Below are 23121 nucleotides of genomic sequence, written 5' to 3' on the forward strand. Positions count from 1 at the left end.
GTATCCATCCCCATCACGCACTTACCCTACATCCTTAACACACTGTCCAACAAGGTAAGTGTTAACGTTATAAAGCACCTTCATGTCCTGCTATTTCTATTAAAAAAAAACAGTTTCTCAGTCATCTTTGTCATATTCCAAAATTAAGCTTGCATTATTCACCAGAATGGCTAATTCATCTGAAAACAACTTCCCCCCTCAGAAGCAAGACACTCAGCCTGGCAAAGAGTACCTCATGAATCCACCACCCCAATACAACAGCTCCCAATACAAGCCATCAAATAAACTTCAGGTATATATAACATTATATTTAATTATTAATTACCTCTCATTATCCATATATAAGTACATATTTTATATTTCCTTCAGTATCTAACTAATCGGTTATATATATATATATATATATTTCGTAGGGAAAGATAGCTGTAGTAACCGGGGGTGATTCTGGAATTGGACGAGCCGTGTGCAACTTGTTTTCATTAGAAGGTGCTACTGTGATCTTCACCTACGTGAAGGGGCAAGAGGACAGGGACGCGAGTGACACGCTGGAGATTATAAAAAAAGCTAAGACTGAAGATGCTAAAGATCCATTGGCTATACCTGTTGACGTGGGTTATGAAGAGAATTGCAAGAAAGTGGTGGACGAGGTTATCAACGCTTATGGCCGCATTGACATTCTGGTCAACAATGCAGCTGAGCAGTACGAGAGTGATTCCCTGGAAGATATTGATGATGCAAGACTCGAGAGGGTCTTCAGAACTAATATATTTTCCCATTTCTTCATGACCAAGTAACAAAATAAACCTTTCTCTTAAATTTTAGTTCTGAGTGGGTTATTGATCTCACATCATTTATTCTGATATTTTTTCATTACATTAAAGTAGCGATTGAGGTGAAAATTCACTAATTACTTAAATTAAAATAGCATACATTATTATTATTATTATTATTATTTTGATAATTATCATAATTAGGATCTTAATTTAATCTTCTATGTGAATTTCTCAATGTATTCCCACAACAATAAGCATTAAGCCTTTTAGATTTACTGTGAAATTAATCGTTAGTCTAAAATTTAGTTATACTTAAAGTTTACCGTCACTTTCTAAAAATATATTTTGTGAAAATTAAACTTAATTCATACTTCATAAACTCTACCGTCTATGGTAAATTCAACTACACTCATTCAATAAATAGCACTACACATGTAACTTTTAATAATATTTTTTTATTTAAACACTTATTAAAAATTTAAAAATGTTATTAAAAATTTCTCGTAATATTTAAAAAATATTATCAAATACAAATAAATATTACCAATATGTTTTTATAACATTTTATCAAATATTTGTATAACTTATATTGCTAAAACAACGACATGAGCTATACAAAAACATTTAATAAAATGTTGGAAAAACATATTAATAAGACTTATTCATATTTTAACAATATTTTGTAAATGTTATAAAAAATTAAACAAAAAATTATTGCTTAATATTATGTATGTTGTAGTGACATGCATTATTAATTTGGTATCTTGAAAACAAAACAAGGATCCACTGATTTCAATATCCAAGTTTAACTAACCTTTTAATTTATATTTATAGACATGCTCTGAAGCACATGAAGGAAGGAAGTAGCATTATCAACACAACATCAGTGAATGCATATCAGGGAGACGGAACACTAGTGGATTATACTTCCACGAAGGGTGCGATTGTGGGGTTTACACGAGCCCTAGCGCTTCAGCTTGTGAGCAAGGGAATAAGAGTGAACGGGGTTGCACCTGGACCCATCTGGACTCCGTTAATAGTAGCAACAATGAACGAGGAAACAATTGTTCGATTTGGTTCGGATGTGCCAATGAAGAGAGCTGGCCAACCTATTGAAGTTGCTCCCTCTTATGTCTTTCTTGCTAGCAACATATGCTCCTCTTACATTACTGGCCAAGTCCTCCACCCCAATGGTCATACATATAGATACTCATTAATTATACTTATAACATAACCGATGAGTTGTTCATTGTTTTTAATTTCTGACTCTTTTTTCATTTTATTTTATCTTTTCAGGTGGAATCATTGTGAATGCTTGATGAATTGACGGATATATAAGTGATACCTCATTAATCGAGACTGGTATATGTAATGTCATTGACTCATTGTGGTTCTTGTCTAAGTCAACACTATGTTACGAATGGCAGTGAATGAGCACGGTACTATCGATATGTATGAATGAATAATATATGTCTGTATGAAGATTCGTTGAAAGCAAGCATAAATATTGCTTTCAAACGTATAAACTTAAGAAAATGTACTACTTGAAATATATTTGAAGCAAGATCTATTATATATTTGTTACGGACAGATAACGGTCATTGCAGACCTCAATCGCAGTCTGATGCTGTTGCCATAGCCACCGTCACTGTCATGTTATCTATTATATATTTGTTGCGGACAGATACTGGAGATACTGTCGTTTGCAAAAATTCTGTAACTATTTTTTTATGACAAATTTAGTATGGTTATTTTTATTTTGATCATGATATTTATATGAATTAGTAGTCTTAACTGAAAACTGAAAACAATAACTAATAATTTTCATCGAAAACAATAAATACACGCTTGAGATTATGAAGTAGTCAGATTCCTTACAATGTGTAAGGCCACTTTAACTGTCCCATAATCGAATCTTCTGTTTATGCCACTTGATGTATCGTCCCGGAAACAAAAAGAGCTTTAGTAGCTTCTGTATCGTCCCGGATCTGCATTGTTTTTTAGTCAAGAAAATGGATATCCACCAAACAAAGTAGAGCTAGGCTGCATAGAACATACAAATGGGTAATTAGTATCTGAATCACCCATTACGGCACTCAAAAACGTTTTCATACAAGGTCCAAAACGTATTCTGAAGTCTGAACTGAAGTGCAGTTAATGCAGCCGGATTTTTTATCTAATAAAAGACAAATTTTAGTAAATTATATATATGTAGTGTGCGAGCCTTGTGAAATATATAAGCCTTGGATATGCCACTCCACGTACGATCCCGTTGACAACCATGTTCTTATCCCAATTAATATGATAATTTATATATATCCTCCAATTTCCATTCAGCAGGATTGGTTAAGAAAAATGTTTAAATTAATTCATAAAAAGAAAAGAAAAAGTTACAGGTTGATGCATGCACAAGATGTAAAAAAATACAATAATAGCAATCAAGATGTGACACTGCCCGAAAGTTAATTTCAACACCTCTCCCACCAATTCCGGCAATGAAACTCTGAACTCGCATCTCCAGTTTAGCAACATTGATTAATGTCAACAACGGTGCCGGATAGCACTGAGATTACAAGAAATTAACTGACATTAAATGATGCTTGGATAATTGTATAACTGATGATTTCGTACACATTAGTCTGCTAATAATTGTATAGTAGCATTTTTAATTTAAAGAATAGTTTTCCAAATTAAAAACGGAACTGAAATAATGAAAGATATCGCGACAGCTGTCTCAACAAAACGAATTGAACAAGCCAAAATAACCATGTGATGTGAGAGTGCCCTTTCCCGTACGAGAAACCCACACGACACGTCAGCGCCTCCTCCTTCTGCCAATTCTCACCGACCGAATATGTGTATTTTTATCTAGAAAATTAATGCTGTTTTGTTTTGTAAGAAAAACAAAGTTTTGGTAAAACTTTCACCAACGTACATACGTGCGTAAGTGTATTTTATAATGTTACGCCTAGCCTACTCCTAGAACTAACCTAGCTCTAGTTAACTCTAGGCCTAGGCTACATATAAAGGAAGTCTAACGTTATAAAGGCATCTATATATATCTTCCTTTTTATTCAAAATCACCTTCCACCACTTCAGAAGTTCAAACTAAAAAACCACATTTTTCAGCCTTGTGATTCCCAAACGAGATCATGGCCTCCGGTGAAAACCAGTTTCCCCCTCAGAAGCAATACACACAGCCTGGCAAAGAGTATCTCATGAATCCACCACCTCAATACAGCAGCCCCGATTACAACCCATCAAATCAACTTCAAGTACATATATAACATTTAATATATTAACTAATTAATTACCTCCTGTTATCTATAATTATACTTATGTTTCATTTCCTTGAATATCTAATTAATTAGTTATGTATTTTGCAGGGAAAGATAGCTGTAGTAACCGGGGGTGATTCTGGAATTGGACGAGCCGTGTGCAACTTGTTTTCATTAGAAGGTGCTACTGTGATCTTCACCTACGTGAAGGGGCAAGAGGACAGGGACGCGAGTGACACGCTTGAGATTATAAAAAAGGCTAAGACTGAAGATGCCAAAGATCCATTGGCTATACCTGTTGATTTGGGTTATGAGGAGAATTGCAAGAGAGTGGTGGACGAGGTCATCAATGCTTATGGACGCATTGACATTCTGGTCAACAATGCAGCCGTGCAGTACGAGAGAGATTCACTGGAAGAGATTGATGATGCAACACTCGAAAGGGTGTTCCGAACTAATATCTTCTCCTATTTCTTCATGACTAAGTAACACACCATATTAATTGATGTTTGTTCTATGACATTAAAGTAGGAAATAATAGATATAAGTTTAAGTGAGGTTAATTTGATATATTTATATAGGTATGCAGTGAAGCACGTGAAGGAAGGAAGCAGCATTATAAACACGACATCGGTGAACGCATACATGGGGTTCGCGACACTAGTGGTCCCTGGCGCTTCAGCTTGTGAGCAAGGGAATAAGAGTGAACGGGGTTGCGCCTGGACCCATATGGACTCCGTTACAAATTGCTAGTTTGAGGGTGGAAGAAATAGTTGGATTGGGTTCGGATACGACGGCAATGAAGAGAGCTGGTCAGCCTATTGAAGTTGCTCCGTCCTATGTGTTTCTTGCCAGCAACTTATGCTCCTCTTACATTACTGGCCAAGTCCTCCACCCCAACGGTAATACATACATATACTACTATATATATTACACCACAATCACCACTTTGTTCCTTGTTTGCCTTTTCTCACTCTTTTCATTTCTTTCAGGTGGAATCATTGTGAACACTTGATTAATGATCAATGATGCTTGATATTAATACAGACTGGTATATATAATGTCGTCTTTGTGGTTCTTGTCTACTTAAACACTATGTTATCAATGGCAGTTAGCACATGCGCAAAACCTATGTATGTGTATGGATGATGATATAATCTAGTTGAAAGCAAGCGTATGGATTTCTTTCGAACTTATGTATACACCTAATAAAACACTGTTTCAAAGTAAGAGTATATTTTTAAGGAAGGTTTTAAACCGAGTCTATTGTGTATTGATATTTCTTGTGGGCATTGCAGAGACCTCAATCGCAGGCCGATGCTGTTCCCATAGACACCGTCACTGTGATGTTATCAAAACTCTGTTTATAACTATTTTTATTGAATAACAAATTAAATTAAGTGTGGTTGTTCATCAACTTCCTGTCACGTGAGTGTTCTCGGTTAACTTAAAATCGTGGAAATTCAATACATTTATCCTTATGTTTAGATAAACTAAGAAATAAAAAAAAATTAAGAAATTTTTTAATTCATTTAATTATTATAAGTTACATTTATATACACACAAGCGAAAGATGGATTATATTAGAAAGAATAAATAATGACGACAATTATTATTCCCTAATTTGTTTTTTTAAAGAATAATTATCACTCTTTTATTCAATAGAAATAAAACAACTTACAATTTCTCTTTATAAATAGAAACTATAAGAAGAAAATAGGAATAAAACACCCTACAGTATCTGACTACTATTTATTCTTGACTATCGTTTAATTAGTACCTAATACTTGAATTTCTGTATGCATGTTTTGTTTTGGAATTAAAAGTCAGATTCGTTAAAACGTGCAAGGCCACTTTAACTGTCGCATAACAAACGAATATTCTGTTTGTGTTAATTGATGTATTGTCCTTGAAATTGAATACCTACATCGATCCTAGTACTTAAAGAGAAATATAAGGATTAAGGGACCAAAACCTTAAATAATTAGCTTCTATGACAATGAAGAAACGATCTTAATACCTGCTTGCGGTTTACACATTATTCTCAACTGAAACAGAAAATTTGCATCTATCAATGCATTAAAAGCAAAACAAAAAGAAAAATCATTGTCTGCGGCCCAACCAACAGTTTGAGTGAGTCTCATTGACAAAACAAACAGAGCTTTAGTATATTTTGTAATTAAGAAAATTTCCTCATTCTTTCTTTACCATATTTCATACTCCTTTTATCAAAGGATCTACTTTTGTTTTTTCCTGGGTCAAGAAAATGAATCTATGGTAGAACAATATAATTGGGCCGGATACACAACAAACAAAAAAATAGATAGGCCACGCAAAACATACAAGTGTTAAATAGTGTCTGAATCACCCATTATGGCACTCAAAAATGTTTACATACAATATCTAAATTCTAAAACATTTTTTTATATACATTATCTAAAACGTCCTGAAGTATACTTAATGCAGCCGGATTTTTTTTATCTAATAAAAACTGCAAATTTTAGTAAATTATATATATATATAGTGCCTTGTGATATGTTCTGTGAAATATAAACTTGGATACGCCACTCCACAACTCCACTAACAAACATGTTCTTAATCAATTTTTTTTTTCTTAATCCTCCGATTCATCAGGAGAAAAGGGTCCCGACTAATCTAAAGTTTAACCAGAAGATAAATAAAATTTGACTAATAATTATTTTCGTCAAGGATCAAACTCGAATGGTACTTATTAACCAAATATGAGTTTATATTCTCCATTTTCCGTTCAGGATTGAATAAGAAAATGCTTAAATTGATTCAAAAGTAGAAAAGAAAAAGTAACAGATTGATGCACAAGCTGTAAAAAGGGTAGCATATATTTTTATGCTGATTATTTGAGGATCCGATGCTGTGATCATTGATGTCAGTCCTTGGAAAAATAATAACAGAAAATCAAGATGACACCCCAAAGCTAATTTCAACACCTCCCCCGCCAATTCCAGCAATGAAACATTGGAACCCGCATGACTCCAGTTCAGCAACTACTTTGTCAACAACGGTGCCTGATAGCACTGATTAAAGCAAGTCAAGGAAGGGATACAAGAAACTGAGATTGAAAACTATATTAAAGATACTTAAAAGCTATAAAATCATGTTGAGCAACAGGGAGTAGGGAAACATATACTACTATTTGAAATAGAATGACATTGCGGGAATGCGTAGAGTATCCTTCAAAAATAAGTCTCCACTGTCACTTGGAGGTGTTCTAACCATGCTTATGTTCCTATATCTTAACAAAACACTTACAGGAGATAAGAATAAAACAAATCAAGAAGTTTCCTCATTGAACTTTCAACTAGCACTTGTGCACCTCATGCACTTATAGATAAATTTTTGAATAAGTACTCACAATCCTTAACTTGTTTAGAAGCTTCCTCATTTAACCTCTCCATAAGTTTTCTCATCTAACTTGTTCACATGCACCTAATTTAAATTTATGAGCTCCCTCGTTCAATTGAAAAACTCCTATAAGCTAAAAGTTATTCCAAAATAGGCCTATTTAGGGATTAATAAATGCCTTATGTATATATACACAAACTGCATATATTTAACCAGGTAGCACATAAATATCAGAACTTTCAGGACAACCCTTTTGGCATAGTGTTTTGTTGGAGGGGAAATAAGGAAGTAAAAACCCCTTCCCTAATATTTTTGTCTCACCTCCAATATTTAGAGGATTTGAAGGAGAGGGAAAATGCTTGAAGTTTCTAAAATGTGCTGATTAAATTATTATTAGTATGAATACTTAAACTTAATGATTTTATTTGTATATTGTAAGAGTATGATAGTATAGTACTTTAATTTCCCTCACCTCCCCCTGCAAACCAAACAAGGAGTCCTTCCCTTTCCCTCCCCTCTTTTGAATTAAAAAGATTAATGGAAGCAAACATAGGCTGTCAACTAAATGTAGACAAGATAAAAACTAAAATAAATAATAAAAGAACACATGTAATGGAAAACATTAGAAGCACAAGGAAGAGAACAATAAGTTAAGAGGATACATGTTGGAAGCAGTGTCAGAACACAGCCCCCACCACCAGCTCCTGTCAATTTGGAGGCTAACTTATACTTCAATGTTGTTCGAAGAACAGTTTCTATTGTGGCATGACTGACCCCCATAGACTGGAGCATACCTTGATTCATTTCCATTAGTTCTTCTATCTTCTCTTCTTTCTCAGTTACCGAGAGCTCATCTGGTGTAGGTGACTTGAGAATGGAAGTCAATTCATTGCTAATAGAATCAACAGCACTAAACACAAAAGCCATTATATCTGGATGCCTTAGCATCCTCTCTCCAACACCAGCCACCAATGCTTTTGTGTTCCTCCCTACTTTGGTGTTAGTAATGAGCATTTTAAGCGGCACACTTGACTTCATATGTGTCAAGTTACCCGACTTGAAGCTGATAATGTTACCTGATAATGGTGGTAACTATAGAGTGAGTTGCAGATTCAATGACAGTAACTTACGTATGTAAACAAAGTACATGATGATTAAACATTAGAAACAAATCACAATTTTCACAATATATCTCCCACCTAACACCATTTTATATTTCTCAACTCCCTTGCACAAACCAGTAGGTCATGATGACCTTCAATTATTCCTCCAGGGCCACATCGATTATAATTAATTCTGGGTGAGACTATTAACAGACCAAGTAAAAGAGAAATGCAGCTTGTTTCCGTTGTAATCATCAGTAACAAGATAAATGCAGAAAGACATGCTAAAAAACGACTTTGGCGTACCATATGCGCTTACTGTGTTGTCAATTCCAGAGGGCTTTCCATGAATGATCTTCTCCCCTTCAAAAGCCCATTTATTTACCAACTCAAGATCCTTCTCCCCAAAGGAGAGCCATCCTTGATGTTTCAAATCCAGAGAGACAGAATCAGTATAAGCCAACAAGGCGGCCGCCAGCGCAACACAAAACGAGGCGGATGAACCCAATCCTGAGCCCAGAGGAAGTTCAGAAGTGACAACAACAGTAGCAGGCTTAAATCTACACAGAACGGAAAACATAAATAACTCACAGAAAAGGATTTGAATGATGAAATAGAAGAAAAATGGATAGAGAGTTGATAGATTTCGGACCCTTGAATGGAAGAGTATAACCAGAGAAAGGCGGAAACTCCAGAGGCGAGTCCGAGTTTGGCCTCTGGAATGTTAAGCTCTTCAACGAGTGCGGCAATTGCCTTGGCATTCTCCACAGAGCATGAGTTCGGCGTGGAAGATAGCTGAGCCGTGGATTCAGGAAACGCTGCTCTTATTCTCGTGATTGGCCACGAGAACTCCAACGCCGTCTCCTGCAGCTTCAGTTTCAACGAATCCTCGTTGTCTAATACACAAAAAATCAATCCATTCTAATTACACAAAATATCATAAAAAGAAAAAAGAAATGCATCTGAGGGAGAGAGAGAGAGTTTGTATAGCATACCGGAAGGAGTGGAGAAGTGGAGAGAAACGTAGGTATACAAGTCAATAGAAGAAGCAACAGCGGTGGATCCATGAACCACAGCATGTTCGCCGGTTAGGATAATTTTCCCGGGAGCTCTGGATTTAACCTCCATTCTAATTTCTATTACTCTTATGATCTCTGAATCTTAATTCATAGGCTTTCCCCGTTGCTGCATTCAAATCTTGTATTTGTGTCCAAAAGTCCAGCGTGGAGGAGATCCATGTGGAATGCGTGCGCCATTTAATTAACAACTAACCTTTTGTACGTTTTTCAGCATTCGGCCCGGGCCCTACCTTTATTACCTATATAACCAATTCTTTGCTTTCATATTCAGAGATTCCTACTAAAGATTATTTCATTTTTTAAGTTTTTATTTATTTATCCTTCAATTCACACAATATTGTCTTGCCTCAAACCTGCATGAGGAGAAGTGAAAAACTTATCACTAAGTCATCATGATACTAAAAACATAGTTTTTATATATTATAATATAAAGTTTTAATTTTATGAGGCAAATAGCTTACACTACCTTTGAAAGTGTTATAAAATAAGTAATTACTGGTTAGATTACTTCAAAATTTGACTAGTTGGGAATTTGATCATACATTTAAAAAAAATTCTAAGAAATTACATGCCACTTAGCTAAGGTCTTGAGGACAAATATTAAATGTATCCTCGAGTTGCACGTTTTATACCATTTTTTTTATATTTTTAATAGAATTTAACTGAAACATGTATAAAAAGCAACAATAAAGGGAAAACATGGTTTATGAAATTATGAGTAGGAAATTAAAATTAGAAAATGAATAACAAACTAAACAGTAAACAAAATTAAAATAATTAACATTCAATTGTGTGAAACTCTAGCTAGCACAAATATAATCAACCTTATTCTTAGGATGCATCATTCGTTCATAGATGTGCGTTCTCTGTAAAACAAATTAGTTATGGCTATTTTATTTTTTTTACTGAATTAGTTATAGTTATTAACAAGTTTTAATAATATTCTTTTTTTACTTTCTTGATAATTGAGAGAAAGCAAATTGAGGAGAGAAAATATACAAAATCCTAACTAACATAAGAGAGACAAAGGTGATAAAAGTCTCCCTAAAATTTCTAAATCATATTCATAATATAAGTAAGGTTTCTAGAACAAGCCTAAAATATAATAAAAATAAAATTATCTTAAACAAATCCCAAACCATACCGTATATTTTATTTTTTTTGCTTTTAGAATTTTTTTATTTTTTTAATAACTACAAGTATTACTTTTTATTGTAAATTAAATTATTTTCATAGTTAAATTGCTTCACCCAAATGTGTGAATTTACTGGCATCAAATTATTTCAACTTAATCAATAGTCATAAAGTTAAATATTGAATATAATTGTTTAAAATACATAAAGAAAGAAATTTATTTTTAATAGTAACTCAAGAATGATTATCTATATAAAAGATATTTGTAAACTTCTACAAAGAACTTTTTTACAAAGATTCTATCACTACAGATGCTTTTTTACATTTTTGTTTTTGTAGAAACCAAAATAAATTGTAGAAATTTTATTAATTCAGAACTAAAATAAAAAATAATATTAAATCCCTTCCCCCCTCCCATCGATGTACAACCCTCCTGCTTATAGGAGTTATTCTTCAACGAGTGTTCTTAACTTCTTATCTCTTTGAACATCATTATTTTAAAATTAAATTTCAATATATTTTTTAAATTATCAATGAAATAATCAAAATTAAAATTATATCACAATATAAATTATATTATCACAAATCTAAAATATAATTTATATGTTTAAAAGATTATTTATTATAAATTTTTAGTTGCAATATAATTTATATATTTTAAAAATATTTGTCTAATATAAATTTTAAATATATAAATGATAATTACTATCTATACATAAATTGTGTAATTAAATCATATAACAATTATTTAATTTTTCTCTCTTTTATTGTTTCTTTTTTGGTTAAACATTAGAAATATCATGTAGGTGTTTTTAGTGGTATACTTTGTAGAGACACCGCAGAAAGTATGGAAGAGAGTTGAAAAACTGGAGACACACTTAGCGCGTCACTCTCGCTCAGCACGTGAAGACCGCTCAACGCGACAACCTCACTTAGCGCTAGAAGTCAGTTGTCACCTATTATGCACTTAGCGCATGGTGCATGCTCAGGGCATGATCACTTATCTAGTTGGACTTTTTGCGTCACGCACAACGCGTGCAACCTCGCTCAGCACATAGTCAATGTCGAAAAACATGATTGTGTTGTGTTTTAAAAGAAAAAAAAATGAGGGAACAAAGATATTCATTCAGTCCATTGATCACCAAAGGCTAGAACACGTCCATTGGAGAAAGATATTCATTTGGAGCTTTTCATTTCCTTTTTTCTCCATTTTCCTCCATTCTCTTCCACTCCCTTCACCCTTTTTGTATTTATAAGCCTCTCATATTCATGAGAGGCTAAACCACCCATTGTTGGGAGCTTAACAACCAAACACTCTTGATGTAATGATTCTAACTATTTATTTAATGTTATTTCAGTATTATTGTCTATTTTCTATGTTTATTATCATTTTTGTGGCTTGATCACCCATGCTCACATAATGTTATAGGATTTAGGTATTGGAAAATGTTTATCTCTTAAGAACAGGAGAAGAACATCCAAGTAATCCATCTCTAGCTAGGGATAAAATGGTGTTATTTAGCCTAATTTATGCATCTTTGTTCTTAATGCAATTTGTTTAATTTATATCTTAAGGGGTTGGGGGAGAAATTAGGTAAGTTAGGCTCTTTCATGTGAAGAATCATGACTAGAGTATGTAAGCGGATGTAGGTAATAATTAAAATAATATTGAATAGAGAAAAATCATTAATGTTGCATCAAGAGTAATTCTGGTAGGCTGAGCTCCCAACATGTTCGTAATTTTGCATCGGTTGTTACTTCATTGCTCTGAGTGTTTGTTTTCTCGCCCTTACACACGTTAGCTCTATAGTTTAATTTTATGTCAAATTTACATTTACATGTCACCATGTTACAAATATTTGACTCAATTCTTTAATTGTTTAAAATTGGATACATATAAACCCTGAGTACAATCAAAGTCCCTTTGAACTTGATACTCGATCTCCATTTTAAAATACTACTCAGACGAATTGATACACTTATCAAGGAGTTAATAATAAAATAAATATTTATTTTTATACATTGCGCATGGTAAAATAAATGTATAAAACAAATCTAACATCATTATAATTTCTATAAATAGTAAGGATCAATTAATTAAATTTTATTTCACACAGATATAAAAAAATTGAGTTTTTCTACATGACAAGGGTTAGACGGGACAGCATATTATGTCTCTTACAATTGGAAACTAGTCTTTCACCCTTAATTAGGTATACTAAAAGTTTTAAATGGATGGCTACGATATTGTCTTCTTTTACTTCTTTTTTTTCTTTTTTTCTTTTTTCGTTTTCTCTTGCTCTTTCCCAATTTCCTAAAAACCCTAGCACCGCATCTTCTCTTGTGTCGCCTAATCTCCCTCCAACCTTCAAATGTCCACCCTTTTCCTCTCCATGCCTGACAAGGCTCTTCCATCTCTACCTCGCCACCCAATGTGGTAACACCACCTTTGTTCACCAATATTGCACTTGTTTTCACTCTTTCAACCACTTCAAGTTTATTTTAATGGTTAACCTATTTCTTTTTTTCTTACCAAACATTAGTGTATGTATAGAAGGAACTATGCACATCTCTTAGGAAGCCTCTTTGTCAACACCATGTTGTGTAATCTCTTGTTTTAACCCTATTACTACTCATCAAAGATTGTGCCTCCCTCCAACACCCCTCTTCAACTCTTTCCATGAGATCTTTGATTTTAGCTTCCTCGCCACACTCCCCTCCCACTCACATGAATCATTTGATATCAAAGCTTAATCGTGTCCATTGCCTTGTTCACATCATGCTTCTCGTGTCCTCTATGCACTAGATCTGGAGGAAAAACGAGAAGTGGTCGTGCAGTGCAGAGAGCGAAGAGAAGGAAAAAAGGGAGGGCAAATCGAGAAAAAGTAAACAGAAAAAACCGCAGCCATTAATTTAAAAATGAACAAATCACCGGCTTAAACATGTTTTTCATGATGGGAGACTTATCTTTGTATATAGAGTTTTTCCTTCATAAACATTTCGAACATTGTTATAACTATGATAGATTGTATAGATTGATTGGTAAACGTTTTTTTTCTTATAGAAATCAAAATGAAGAGTTTTTAATTTAATCATACAAGAGACTACATGATTTAATTTTTTGTGTATAAAAATATTCGGATTTGACATTCTTTTTTTTAACGTGCAGAGGACACTTTAGAAAATAGTGCATAAATTGTAAAAATCATGGACAGAAATTGTAACCAAAAGCATAAGTATGAATATGAAACTATGCAGTTGCGAGGTGTGCAAAATTAAATGGATTTCTACGTAGCACCGAGTCAGAAAACACTGGGAAAATACTATAGATAATGATCAGTTGATCATATGAAAGCAATACAAACTCTTGCAATGTGCTTCATCATCTATGCTTACCTCAATATAAAGTCATAATTAACCTAGACTCTAAAGTTTAAAGCAACTAAAATCCGAAAGTGAGGAATGCAGAACCGAAAACTCGAATGCTACAACCACTTGGCCACCACAATAGCGAAGTCCAATTTCTTGATCATATTTCAGACCTCTTTTCCTTATGATTTGTCTAAAAGGCTCAATTGAATAAGCAAACTCTTTCCTTGCCTTCTCCAAACTGTAAGAGGATGACTCCTTCATGGATTCACCCTTCTTTGGCTTTTCACCCAAAACAGGCATAGGATCAAACCAAAATGACTCTTTCTTGAACAACTTAGCATCATAAGTTTCACAGTTATCAACATCATAAATCAGAATGTTTACCGGAATCCAGGACTCCAAAGATTTGCGGCTACTTTCATTCATCTGTCCTAGAATGAATTCTTCAAACTCCTTGGATGAGATCTTGATGCTATCCCAGAGCATACGATCGTTTGTAAGCTTGATTCTCAATGGCCACGGATTACTCATTCTTGGAGTACTCTTCTTGCTACACTCTGTGACATTGGCCATGCCCACTTTCAACGTTTTCTTCTCTAGCAAGAGGGAATGAAATGATATGAAAAATACATAGGCCAACATATATAATATAATCTCTTTAGTGTGCATTGCATTCCATTTCGCTAATGTGCATGGATTTCCTGACTAAACTCACTAGTCATTCACGTTTATGTTCTTACCTTATTGGATTTTGTTTTCATTCTATGGGCAGTGCCAGTTATGGTATCAATTACAACTGGTTTTACTCATCCAACTCTGTATTTGCTGTTACAATACTCCAACACGGAATGATTGTTAGTAGTACTTCATTCTATGAATCCAAACTTTGGCTTACCTGTCTATAGGAACTGACAAATTACAGAAATGCAAATGTCATTATGTCTTGTGCCATATAAGCCCGAGGCAATTACTGATTTCATTAAGATTCATCTGTAAAAAATTAAACACAAATTAGTAAAGTAATCATTATTTCAATAGCAAAATGGGTCTGAGCTGGTTAATTATTTCTCTTTGCTGATAAAAGTATTTAAGTTTAAGAAAAGAATAATGTATGCACTTATGTCATCGAATTATAGAATTTGTTATTTTGAATAAATTTTAATCAATTAAAGACAGTGTTTGAAGGAGTCTGTTCTTAGCCTGATTTTAGATAAATTCTTTCAGGAGGATTTCTAATTGGTTAAAAATGTAAAAGTTCTTACATTAAATTGTGTTCCTCAACGCATGTTGTAATGAAAATGTTTCAGCCCCTCCTCTGACATTGCCCAATAATTTGTGAACATGTGTCAATTGCCATTATTAATTGTAGGGATATATTAGTAAGTTTTTATACATATTTTTAGTATTTTTCAAAAAAATATATGAAAATGTTGCCTTTCCATTTTTATGACCATAATTGATAAAATTATTTAATTTTATAAAAAATAGAAATTTTTAGCAACATTTATTAATTATATTTAATAAAAATAAATTATATACATTAATTACATGAAATTATCTTAATTTTTATTTTCTAAATTGTATTAATTAATACTAAAAATTTAATTCATACATATATATATATATATATCAATTACATATTGGGTATAGTATTTTTTTTATTCCTAAACTTTTTTGGATTTTTTTGTTTTAGTTACTATTCTAAATTTTGATCTGTTAAAGGCCTTAAAATTTTATTATTGTTATCAGATAACAATGTTAACATAACAATGATATTAAAAATTCATTGACTTATCACATCATTAAAAAATCTAACAAAATAATTATGTATTTTTTTTATAAATTATTTTTAATCCCTAATCAATTAATCGATGTCATCTATTATTCTAAATAGATGAGTGATTGAAAACATAATTTAAAAAAAAAAAACATACAATTGCTTCTTGGACTCCTTGATTAATAGGCAAGTTATTAGGTCATCAATATGATTGTTATGTTATTAGCTAACGATGTTACTTAACAATAGAAACTAAAAATAGAAAATAAAAAAAAAGTTCAAGACTTTCGATGGTCAAAGTTTAAAATAGAGAACAAAAGTAAAAATCTAAAAAGTTTATGAACAAAAATATAGTACTATTAAATAATTTAATTACATTTATTTAAAATAAATTTTATTAGCATAATTAAAATATGTTGGACATAATTATCTTAATTAATTCAAATCACAATAAATATTTTTTTACAATATATATATATATATATATATATATATATCATAATTATGTAATTTCATCAACAAAAATATAAATTTTTAGCAACACCTCATAATTACATTTAATAAAAAAATTGCATTAATTAATTTCACTATCTTAATCTTTTACTATTAAATTGTATTAATTAATATTCAATTTTTTAATTCATATGTATATAATAATTAGAAACAAATTATTTATTTGAGTGTCATTTAATTTGGTCTCTTTATGTAAAATCTTGGGATCAAACTCTTTAAATGAAAAAATATAATTAAGAAGGAATTTTTTATTAAAAATATTCAGTCAATAATCAACATGTCAATTTTTTTTTCTGACATATGCATATTAGTATTTCTGAACAACATGCGAATAGATGTTTTCATTTTAATATGTGAGAAGCAAATTGGCAGTGCATGAGTGGCATTTAATTTAACTTTGGTTGATGTTTTTGTTATAGTGCTCAAATTGTTTTTACTAGTGGACTGCAAGTCGTCCTCATCCATGATCTAACCAGAAGGAAAAAACAGAAAATGACAAACATTTCTTGTTTTCCTTTTCTTTTACTTTCTATCTAACTAAACTAGGGAAAATAAAAAATAAGAAAAATATATTTTTCATCCTTATAAATATTAAAATGTTTAAAATTAATTCCTGTAAAAAAAATTATTTATTTTCATCATCAAAAAATTTAAATTTATTATTTTTTAACCTGAACGCAAATTTAGATTGGTTAAATCCGAACCTCGAATTTTTAATTTAAACTTGAAAATAATTTTTGGGTTAAAAACCATCTTAAAAACCCAACAAATTTTTGAATTCCTTTTTCAAACTCCATTAAATCACAAACAACACATTACCATTAGCCAAACCCAACACCTTATAGGAGATGAAACCTAAGAAGCCAACCAAAAAGCAACCCCCGACAAGCAACTAAAAGCATCTCTAATGGAAATTTTTTAAATGAATTTTTTAAGTTATTTTTTGTGGTTTTTACATTGCTTTTTGCGGTTCCTAAAGTGAAATGTCATTATAAGAAATTCATACATAATTTTACTCCAATGATAAAAAATTCTAAGAAATTTCAAGAAACTCATACTTTTATATATTTTTTATTTTCACTTAATTATGGTGTTGTTATGTGTAGATAAATATTATTTTTTATTGCTAAGAAACAATTTTTTGCATAAGATACATATCTTATTTTTAAGAAACTCTTTTTGTCACATAGATTTACTTCAATAGGAAAAAAATATAAGAAACAGTTTGTTCATTTAAGAAATTCTTCAAAAAATCTCATTGGAGATGCTCTAAGAATTATACAACAAACCCAACAAAAAAGCACAGGAAACAACTAAGAAACCAAAAATTTAGGATTCTTGTCTTTTCTTTTCTATCAAAACAACTTAAGAAAGTGTATTGGATTAGAATTTTAAAAAAATATTTTAGCATAAAAAATCTTGTGAATTTTAAAGATTATGTAGGAATAATATGACTTATTAGATTTTTTTACAAGACTTTTATGATAATTTAGATTTTAATGAATTTATATCATAATAATTTAAAGGATTTATAAGATTTGAAAGGATTCTATGAATATTTAAAAACACATTCAAAATTACAAGACTTAGTAAAAAAATAATAAGAAATGATAATGTTTGAAAAAAAGAAGTAAAACCAATATAATTTTTTAACTTTTTAATAACTAAATTGATTGCAGTTTTATGTCCTCTTATATAAACTTTCTTGCAATAACATCTTCTCATTCCCACTTTTGGATTTGAACAATAGATTTAAAATTATATGTTTTTATTTTTTATTTTTTAATTACTATAATTATTTTATGATAAATATAATGCCACGTTTAAATGAAGGTGCAATAATAAGCATATATTAGAAAGGAGTAGTGAGGGTAAAAATTGGTAGGAATGTTAGTGAGTTACGGGATGACGAAATTAAGGGTTATAGTCACAAAAGCATTGCATTGAGAAGGTGATAAGCATAATCAGTATAAGAAAAATATGATTAATCTTAATACATAAGACAAACATTAATCTAATTTAGAAAACAAAGGAAAAATACATAGGAAAGGAATATATTTGATATTTTTTTATTCCAAAAGAATATGAAAAATATATATGATACATGCATCTTGAAAATATCAAAAAAAGAAAAAGGTATATGTGATGAGAGGAAAGAAAATAGGATAACCAATAGAAAAAGAAAAAAAGTCTAACCCAATCTCAAGGTTTGGATAAGATTGTTTAATAGATGTTTTATACTAAAACTTTTAAAATTTCTATATTCTTTAATACCAAAAGACTTTTTATAAATTAAAAAAATTCTAATTGAGTACCATCGGATTTTATTGTCTTTCTTAAAAAATCTTTGTTGTCTTTTTTTAAAAAAATCTTAAAAGTTTTAATTAAATATCATAAAACTTATTTATACTATTTAAAAATTCTGAATACTACACCACTTTTTTTTATAAAAAAAATCTTTTAAAATCTTTTGAAATTCTAATCCAATGTACCCCTAAAAATTATATCAGTTTCTATTATTTTTCTTATCTCTATCTTATTTTTTTCTCACTTTCTTTCCTTCCAATATTTTTTAAACCACTTATAAAAACTAATAAATTTATTATATATGGTAGTAGTGCATATGTACACTGTTACACGCCAGAGTATGGTAAGTTATTTAGATAATAATCAAATCAGATATGATCATCAATATGCATGGCTGGTAGTTTATTCATTTTTGGCTGCTTCCAGATCGAACATTTTGGCTCAATTTTCTATTGCATTTACAGCCAGATAATGAAGAATGAACACATAACCATGTCTTTGATATTTATTTCCGTATTCGTTCCCATGTTTCTCTCAAATTGAAACAATTTATTCATTGTACGTAGTTTTTCAAAAGAGAGTAAGCTTGATATCAAGCATGCCAAGAATGTAATGAATTATTTTATAAGACTATTTTCCTTCCCTTCCTAATTCACTAACCATTACAAATCCGAAAACAAAACAAAGTAATGTTAATGTTATCCCTTTAATTTTTGGAGTGTTTTTTTTAACATGAATGCATACCATAAAAACATATAAATGAGACATAAAATACTTATATATAATATCCTATGCACTGTCAATCTATTTGTGTTTAAATAATGAAACTGATAGTAGTAACATGGTCCTCATGGATATAATAGAGATGATTGCAAGCAATAAAATGTAAGGCCTAGGTGGGATTATCATCAACCAAATAATTGAGGATGATACATCAAAACACCATTCTCTCTCTGTTAGCAAAATGCAAAAGTATGAGGGAATTGAAAAAATTGCATGGGCTAATAGTTACAACCCCAACTATTAAAAGCATAATCCCCTTGAGCAAGCTTATTGACTTCTGTGTAGATTCAGAATTTGGTGACATCAATTATGCAGACTTAGTACTTCGCCAGATTCATAACCCTAGCGTTTACATTTGGAACTCCATGATACGAGGTTTTGTTAACAGTCACAATCCAAGAATGTCCATGCTTCTGTATAGACAAATGATAGAAAATGGGTATTCCCCAGATCATTTTACTTTCCCATTTGTACTCAAAGCATGTTGTGTAATAGCTGATCAAGATTGTGGGAAATGCATTCATAGCTGCATAGTGAAATCTGGGTTTGAAGCTGATGCCTATACTGCTACTGGGTTACTTCATATGTATGTGTCATGTGCAGATATGAAGTCAGGACTCAAAGTGTTTGATAATATTCCCAAGTGGAATGTGGTTGCTTGGACGTGTTTGATTGCTGGGTATGTGAAGAATAATCAGCCATATGAAGCTTTGAAGGTGTTTGAAGACATGAGCCATTGGAATGTAGAGCCCAATGAAATCACCATGGTGAATGCTTTGATTGCCTGCGCTCATAGTAGAGACATTGATACTGGACGATGGGTTCACCAGCGCATTCGTAAGGCTGGCTATGATCCCTTCATGTCCACATCAAATAGTAACATCATTCTTGCAACTGCAATTCTTGAAATGTATGCCAAATGTGGCAGATTGAAGATAGCAAGAGACTTGTTCAACAAAATGCCTCAGAGAAACATTGTTTCTTGGAACAGTATGATTAATGCCTACAATCAATATGAGAGGCATCAGGAGGCGCTAGATCTCTTTTTTGATATGTGGACTAGTGGCGTTTATCCTGATAAGGCTACCTTTCTGAGTGTGTTGAGTGTTTGTGCCCATCAGTGTGCTCTGGCATTGGGACAAACTGTCCATGCTTATCTGTTGAAAACCGGCATTGCGACAGATATTTCCCTTGCAACTGCTCTTCTTGACATGTATGCCAAGACTGGTGAGTTAGGAAATGCACAGAAGATTTTTAGCAGTTTGCAAAAGAAGGATGTCGTGATGTGGACTAGCATGATCAATGGTTTAGCCATGCATGGTCATGGAAATGAAGCATTGAGTATGTTTCAAACCATGCAAGAGGATAGCTCTCTAGTCCCTGATCATATTACCTACATTGGAGTTTTATTCGCTTGTAGTCATGTTGGACTGGTTGAAGAGGCTAAAAAGCATTTTAGGCTAATGACAGAGATGTACGGTATGGTGCCAGGAAGAGAGCATTATGGTTGCATGGTTGATCTTTTGAGTAGGGCGGGTCATTTCAGAGAAGCAGAAAGATTAATGGAGACAATGACTGTACAACCAAATATTGCCATATGGGGTGCTCTTTTAAATGGCTGCCAGATTCATGAAAACGTTTGTGTTGCTAATCAAGTGAAAGTACGACTAAAAGAACTGGAACCTTGTCAAAGTGGAGTCCACATTCTTCTATCTAATATATATGCAAAGGCTGGCAGGTGGGAAGAGGTAAACGTGACTAGAAAAGTTATGAAGCATAAGAGGATTACAAAGACAATTGGTCATAGTTCAGTTGAAATGAAGCTGTTAAGCTAATGGTCACAGTAAGATTGATTTGTAGTCTCTAATGATGTAAGTATTGATTCGTGGATTAACTGCAATTGGGAAGAGAGTATTATTGATGTACTCTCAGCCTCTGGTGTCTAAAAGGCAAACAAAGAACCTCTGTCCATGGGGGCATATATTCAACTCCTTTCAGCTGCCTTCTCAGTTGATACCCCGCCAATATTCTGGTGATTTTGGCACTGATAAAGAATAGTCATGAAAGGGAGACATACACAATGGCAAAGTTTTTTCTGATTGGGATCCTTCCTTTTCTTCCAACAGTGAAGTTTATATAATTGATCCAAATTTATGCAGCATGTCAAATAGATGAGATTCAGAATTAAGAGTGGTAAAATTTTGTATAGTATCTAGCTTTTCTTTTTTTTCACTCTATGATATACTACACTACTGGAATACGCAGTCTGAACCATGTTGAACTGGCCATGGTGTGATTAGACCAAGATTAACCTGGATTGAGCTGACTGAACTAGTTACTTCCACTTTTCCATTTTTGGTGTTGACCTAACCTTGGTTGTCTATTTCCAGCTACCCATGCTTGGTTCGGCATCATGTTGGGAGCACCACATACTTGCAATTATCATTATCTCCTCGATTGATTGGCCCCCTTCCGCTTTTTCAATGCCCTTATCTTTACATGATTTTCCATTTTCACTCTCAATGCTCCATCAAGCTAGATCACGCGTGATTTTCCAACGGCAAATTGTTAGCTTCCTTAAAAATATTTTGGGTAACCTTGACTTCTGAAGCCGAAAAGGTCAAGAGGTAAAACTTTTGTTTTAATTGTTAATTGAAAAACAGTGTTGATTTAAGTGAGAGAAAAATACTAATTACACACTCTTTTAAAAACATTCTTTATTATTGACTAAAAATTATTAAAAATACAAATTTCCGTAAATGCTACACTGTAACAATGTATTGCTAATATTCTTTTGCAGTGAAAAATCTCAACCTCCACGCACTCCGATTTATCTCTTTACCAAAAACGGACTCTTTTAACAACTAAGTAGCACTTCTTTCTCCCCCCTTTTGTTTTAATGGGTGATGGGGTAGAAGACGATGTAGTTTGTCGGCAGCATTATTAATATGGTGCATATCATAAAAACTGTGCAAATGTGTTCTTGCACAACTTGTGCGCAAATCATGTGATAACTCAATTTTCCCACAAAGCGAACCACAGATAGGTAGGTATAACAAGGAAGCATGATGAATGAAAAAGATGGGATATATTTTGGGCGCATGACAAGTTTAAACTCAAGTAAAAATCCTGCTATGCACCAGTAAATAAATATTATCATCTGATGACCTGTGAATTAAAATGAAAAATACCATTTTTTCCAGCTAAATCAAAGATAAGGTTAAGTTTTCCCTAGCACATTATCTACATATGTTTATAGTCTGCATTGCATGTAAACTATCAGCTACAGCTTCTGCTCGCTATGTAGTATCGACCTTCCCAACCATTCAGTTTGACATTCACAACTGATTCCAGTGCCTGGTTATCTGCAAGCCAGGAAATGTAGGCAATATCAGACCCAAAGAACTGTGATCGATAACAGTACCGGTAAAAATATAGAGATGATCAAGTAAATAAATAGACAGATTTTTGTTGAAATTCTGACAAAGCTTGTTTATAAAACGGCAGTACAAAAGGCTATATGTATGCTTTTTAACCATCAACAGTCTACAACAGAATAACATTTAGAATCCATTAAACGGTTCCAGGCTAGTATCACAAAAAAATAGCGACTCCTTCTTT

At 32.3% G+C, this 23121-nt stretch overlaps 4 protein-coding genes and 1 pseudogene across 5 annotated transcripts in view; 3 read left to right on the plus strand and 2 right to left on the minus strand.

Annotated features, from left to right (window-relative positions):
- Nucleotides 1-2346, plus strand: LOC100819809 (NADPH-dependent aldehyde reductase 1, chloroplastic). Its single transcript, XM_003521663.5, has 4 exons — nucleotides 1-292; nucleotides 414-790; nucleotides 1608-1966; nucleotides 2070-2346. The coding sequence occupies exons 1-4, from the start codon at nucleotides 167-169 to the stop codon at nucleotides 2090-2092; spliced, it is 885 nt and encodes a 294-aa protein (XP_003521711.1). The 5' UTR covers nucleotides 1-166; the 3' UTR covers nucleotides 2093-2346.
- A 1388-nt stretch (nucleotides 2347-3734) lies between these two features.
- Nucleotides 3735-5462, plus strand: LOC100781681 (NADPH-dependent aldehyde reductase 1, chloroplastic-like; annotated as a pseudogene).
- A 1291-nt stretch (nucleotides 5463-6753) lies between these two features.
- On the minus strand, nucleotides 6754-9779 carry LOC100820343 (mevalonate kinase-like). 2 transcript variants are annotated; one of them, NM_001289288.2, is made up of 5 exons: nucleotides 9531-9760; nucleotides 9188-9431; nucleotides 8842-9095; nucleotides 8095-8508; nucleotides 6754-7104 (listed from the first exon to the last, which is right to left on the minus strand). In NM_001289288.2, the coding sequence occupies exons 1-5, from the start codon at nucleotides 9661-9663 to the stop codon at nucleotides 6986-6988; spliced, it is 1164 nt and encodes a 387-aa protein (NP_001276217.2). In that variant the 5' UTR covers nucleotides 9664-9760; the 3' UTR covers nucleotides 6754-6985. The 2 variants fall into 2 exon arrangements, with proteins under 2 accessions (NP_001276217.2, XP_006577249.1); XM_006577186.4 differs by having other exon boundaries at nucleotides 6798-7095; nucleotides 9531-9779.
- Nucleotides 9780-19528: 9749 nt separating this feature from the next.
- On the plus strand, nucleotides 19529-21474 carry LOC100782218 (putative pentatricopeptide repeat-containing protein At3g05240). The gene has a single exon (XM_003520766.5). The coding sequence runs from the start codon at nucleotides 19644-19646 to the stop codon at nucleotides 21333-21335; it is 1692 nt and encodes a 563-aa protein (XP_003520814.1). The 5' UTR covers nucleotides 19529-19643; the 3' UTR covers nucleotides 21336-21474.
- A 1305-nt stretch (nucleotides 21475-22779) lies between these two features.
- Nucleotides 22780-23121, minus strand: part of NF-YC02 (nuclear factor Y transcription factor family protein) — a 2435-nt gene continuing 2093 nt past the window's right edge. Inside the window, exons 4-5 of the mRNA XM_014774270.3 lie at nucleotides 22985-23046; nucleotides 22780-22865 (exon numbers count right to left, since the gene is read on the minus strand). Coding sequence (XP_014629756.1) covers nucleotides 22780-22865; nucleotides 22985-23046 — 148 coding nt within the window. The remainder of the gene's footprint in view (nucleotides 22866-22984; nucleotides 23047-23121) is intronic.

This window comes from Glycine max, chromosome 3, assembly GCF_000004515.6.
Source record: "Glycine max cultivar Williams 82 chromosome 3, Glycine_max_v4.0, whole genome shotgun sequence".
NCBI classification, from domain to species: Eukaryota; Viridiplantae; Streptophyta; class Magnoliopsida; order Fabales; family Fabaceae; genus Glycine; species Glycine max.

Coding starts and splice junctions, on each gene's coding strand:
- LOC100819809 (XM_003521663.5), top strand. CDS start 167: ATGGCTAATTCATCTGAAAACAACTTCCCCCCTCAGAAGCAAGACACT. Junction 293..413: donor AGCCATCAAATAAACTTCAG/GTATATATAACA, acceptor TATATTTCGTAG/GGAAAGATAGCTGTAGTAAC. Junction 791..1,607: donor TCCCATTTCTTCATGACCAA/GTAACAAAATAA, acceptor TTATATTTATAG/ACATGCTCTGAAGCACATGA.
- LOC100820343 (NM_001289288.2), bottom strand. CDS start 9,663: ATGGAGGTTAAATCCAGAGCTCCCGGGAAAATTATCCTAACCGGCGAA. Junction 8,509..8,841: donor CAACACAGTAAGCGCATATG/GTACGCCAAAGT, acceptor CACCATTATCAG/GTAACATTATCAGCTTCAAG. Junction 7,105..8,094: donor TCTGACACTGCTTCCAACAT/GTATCCTCTTAA, acceptor TGCTTTAATCAG/TGCTATCAGGCACCGTTGTT.
- LOC100782218 (XM_003520766.5), top strand. CDS start 19,644: ATGATACATCAAAACACCATTCTCTCTCTGTTAGCAAAATGCAAAAGT.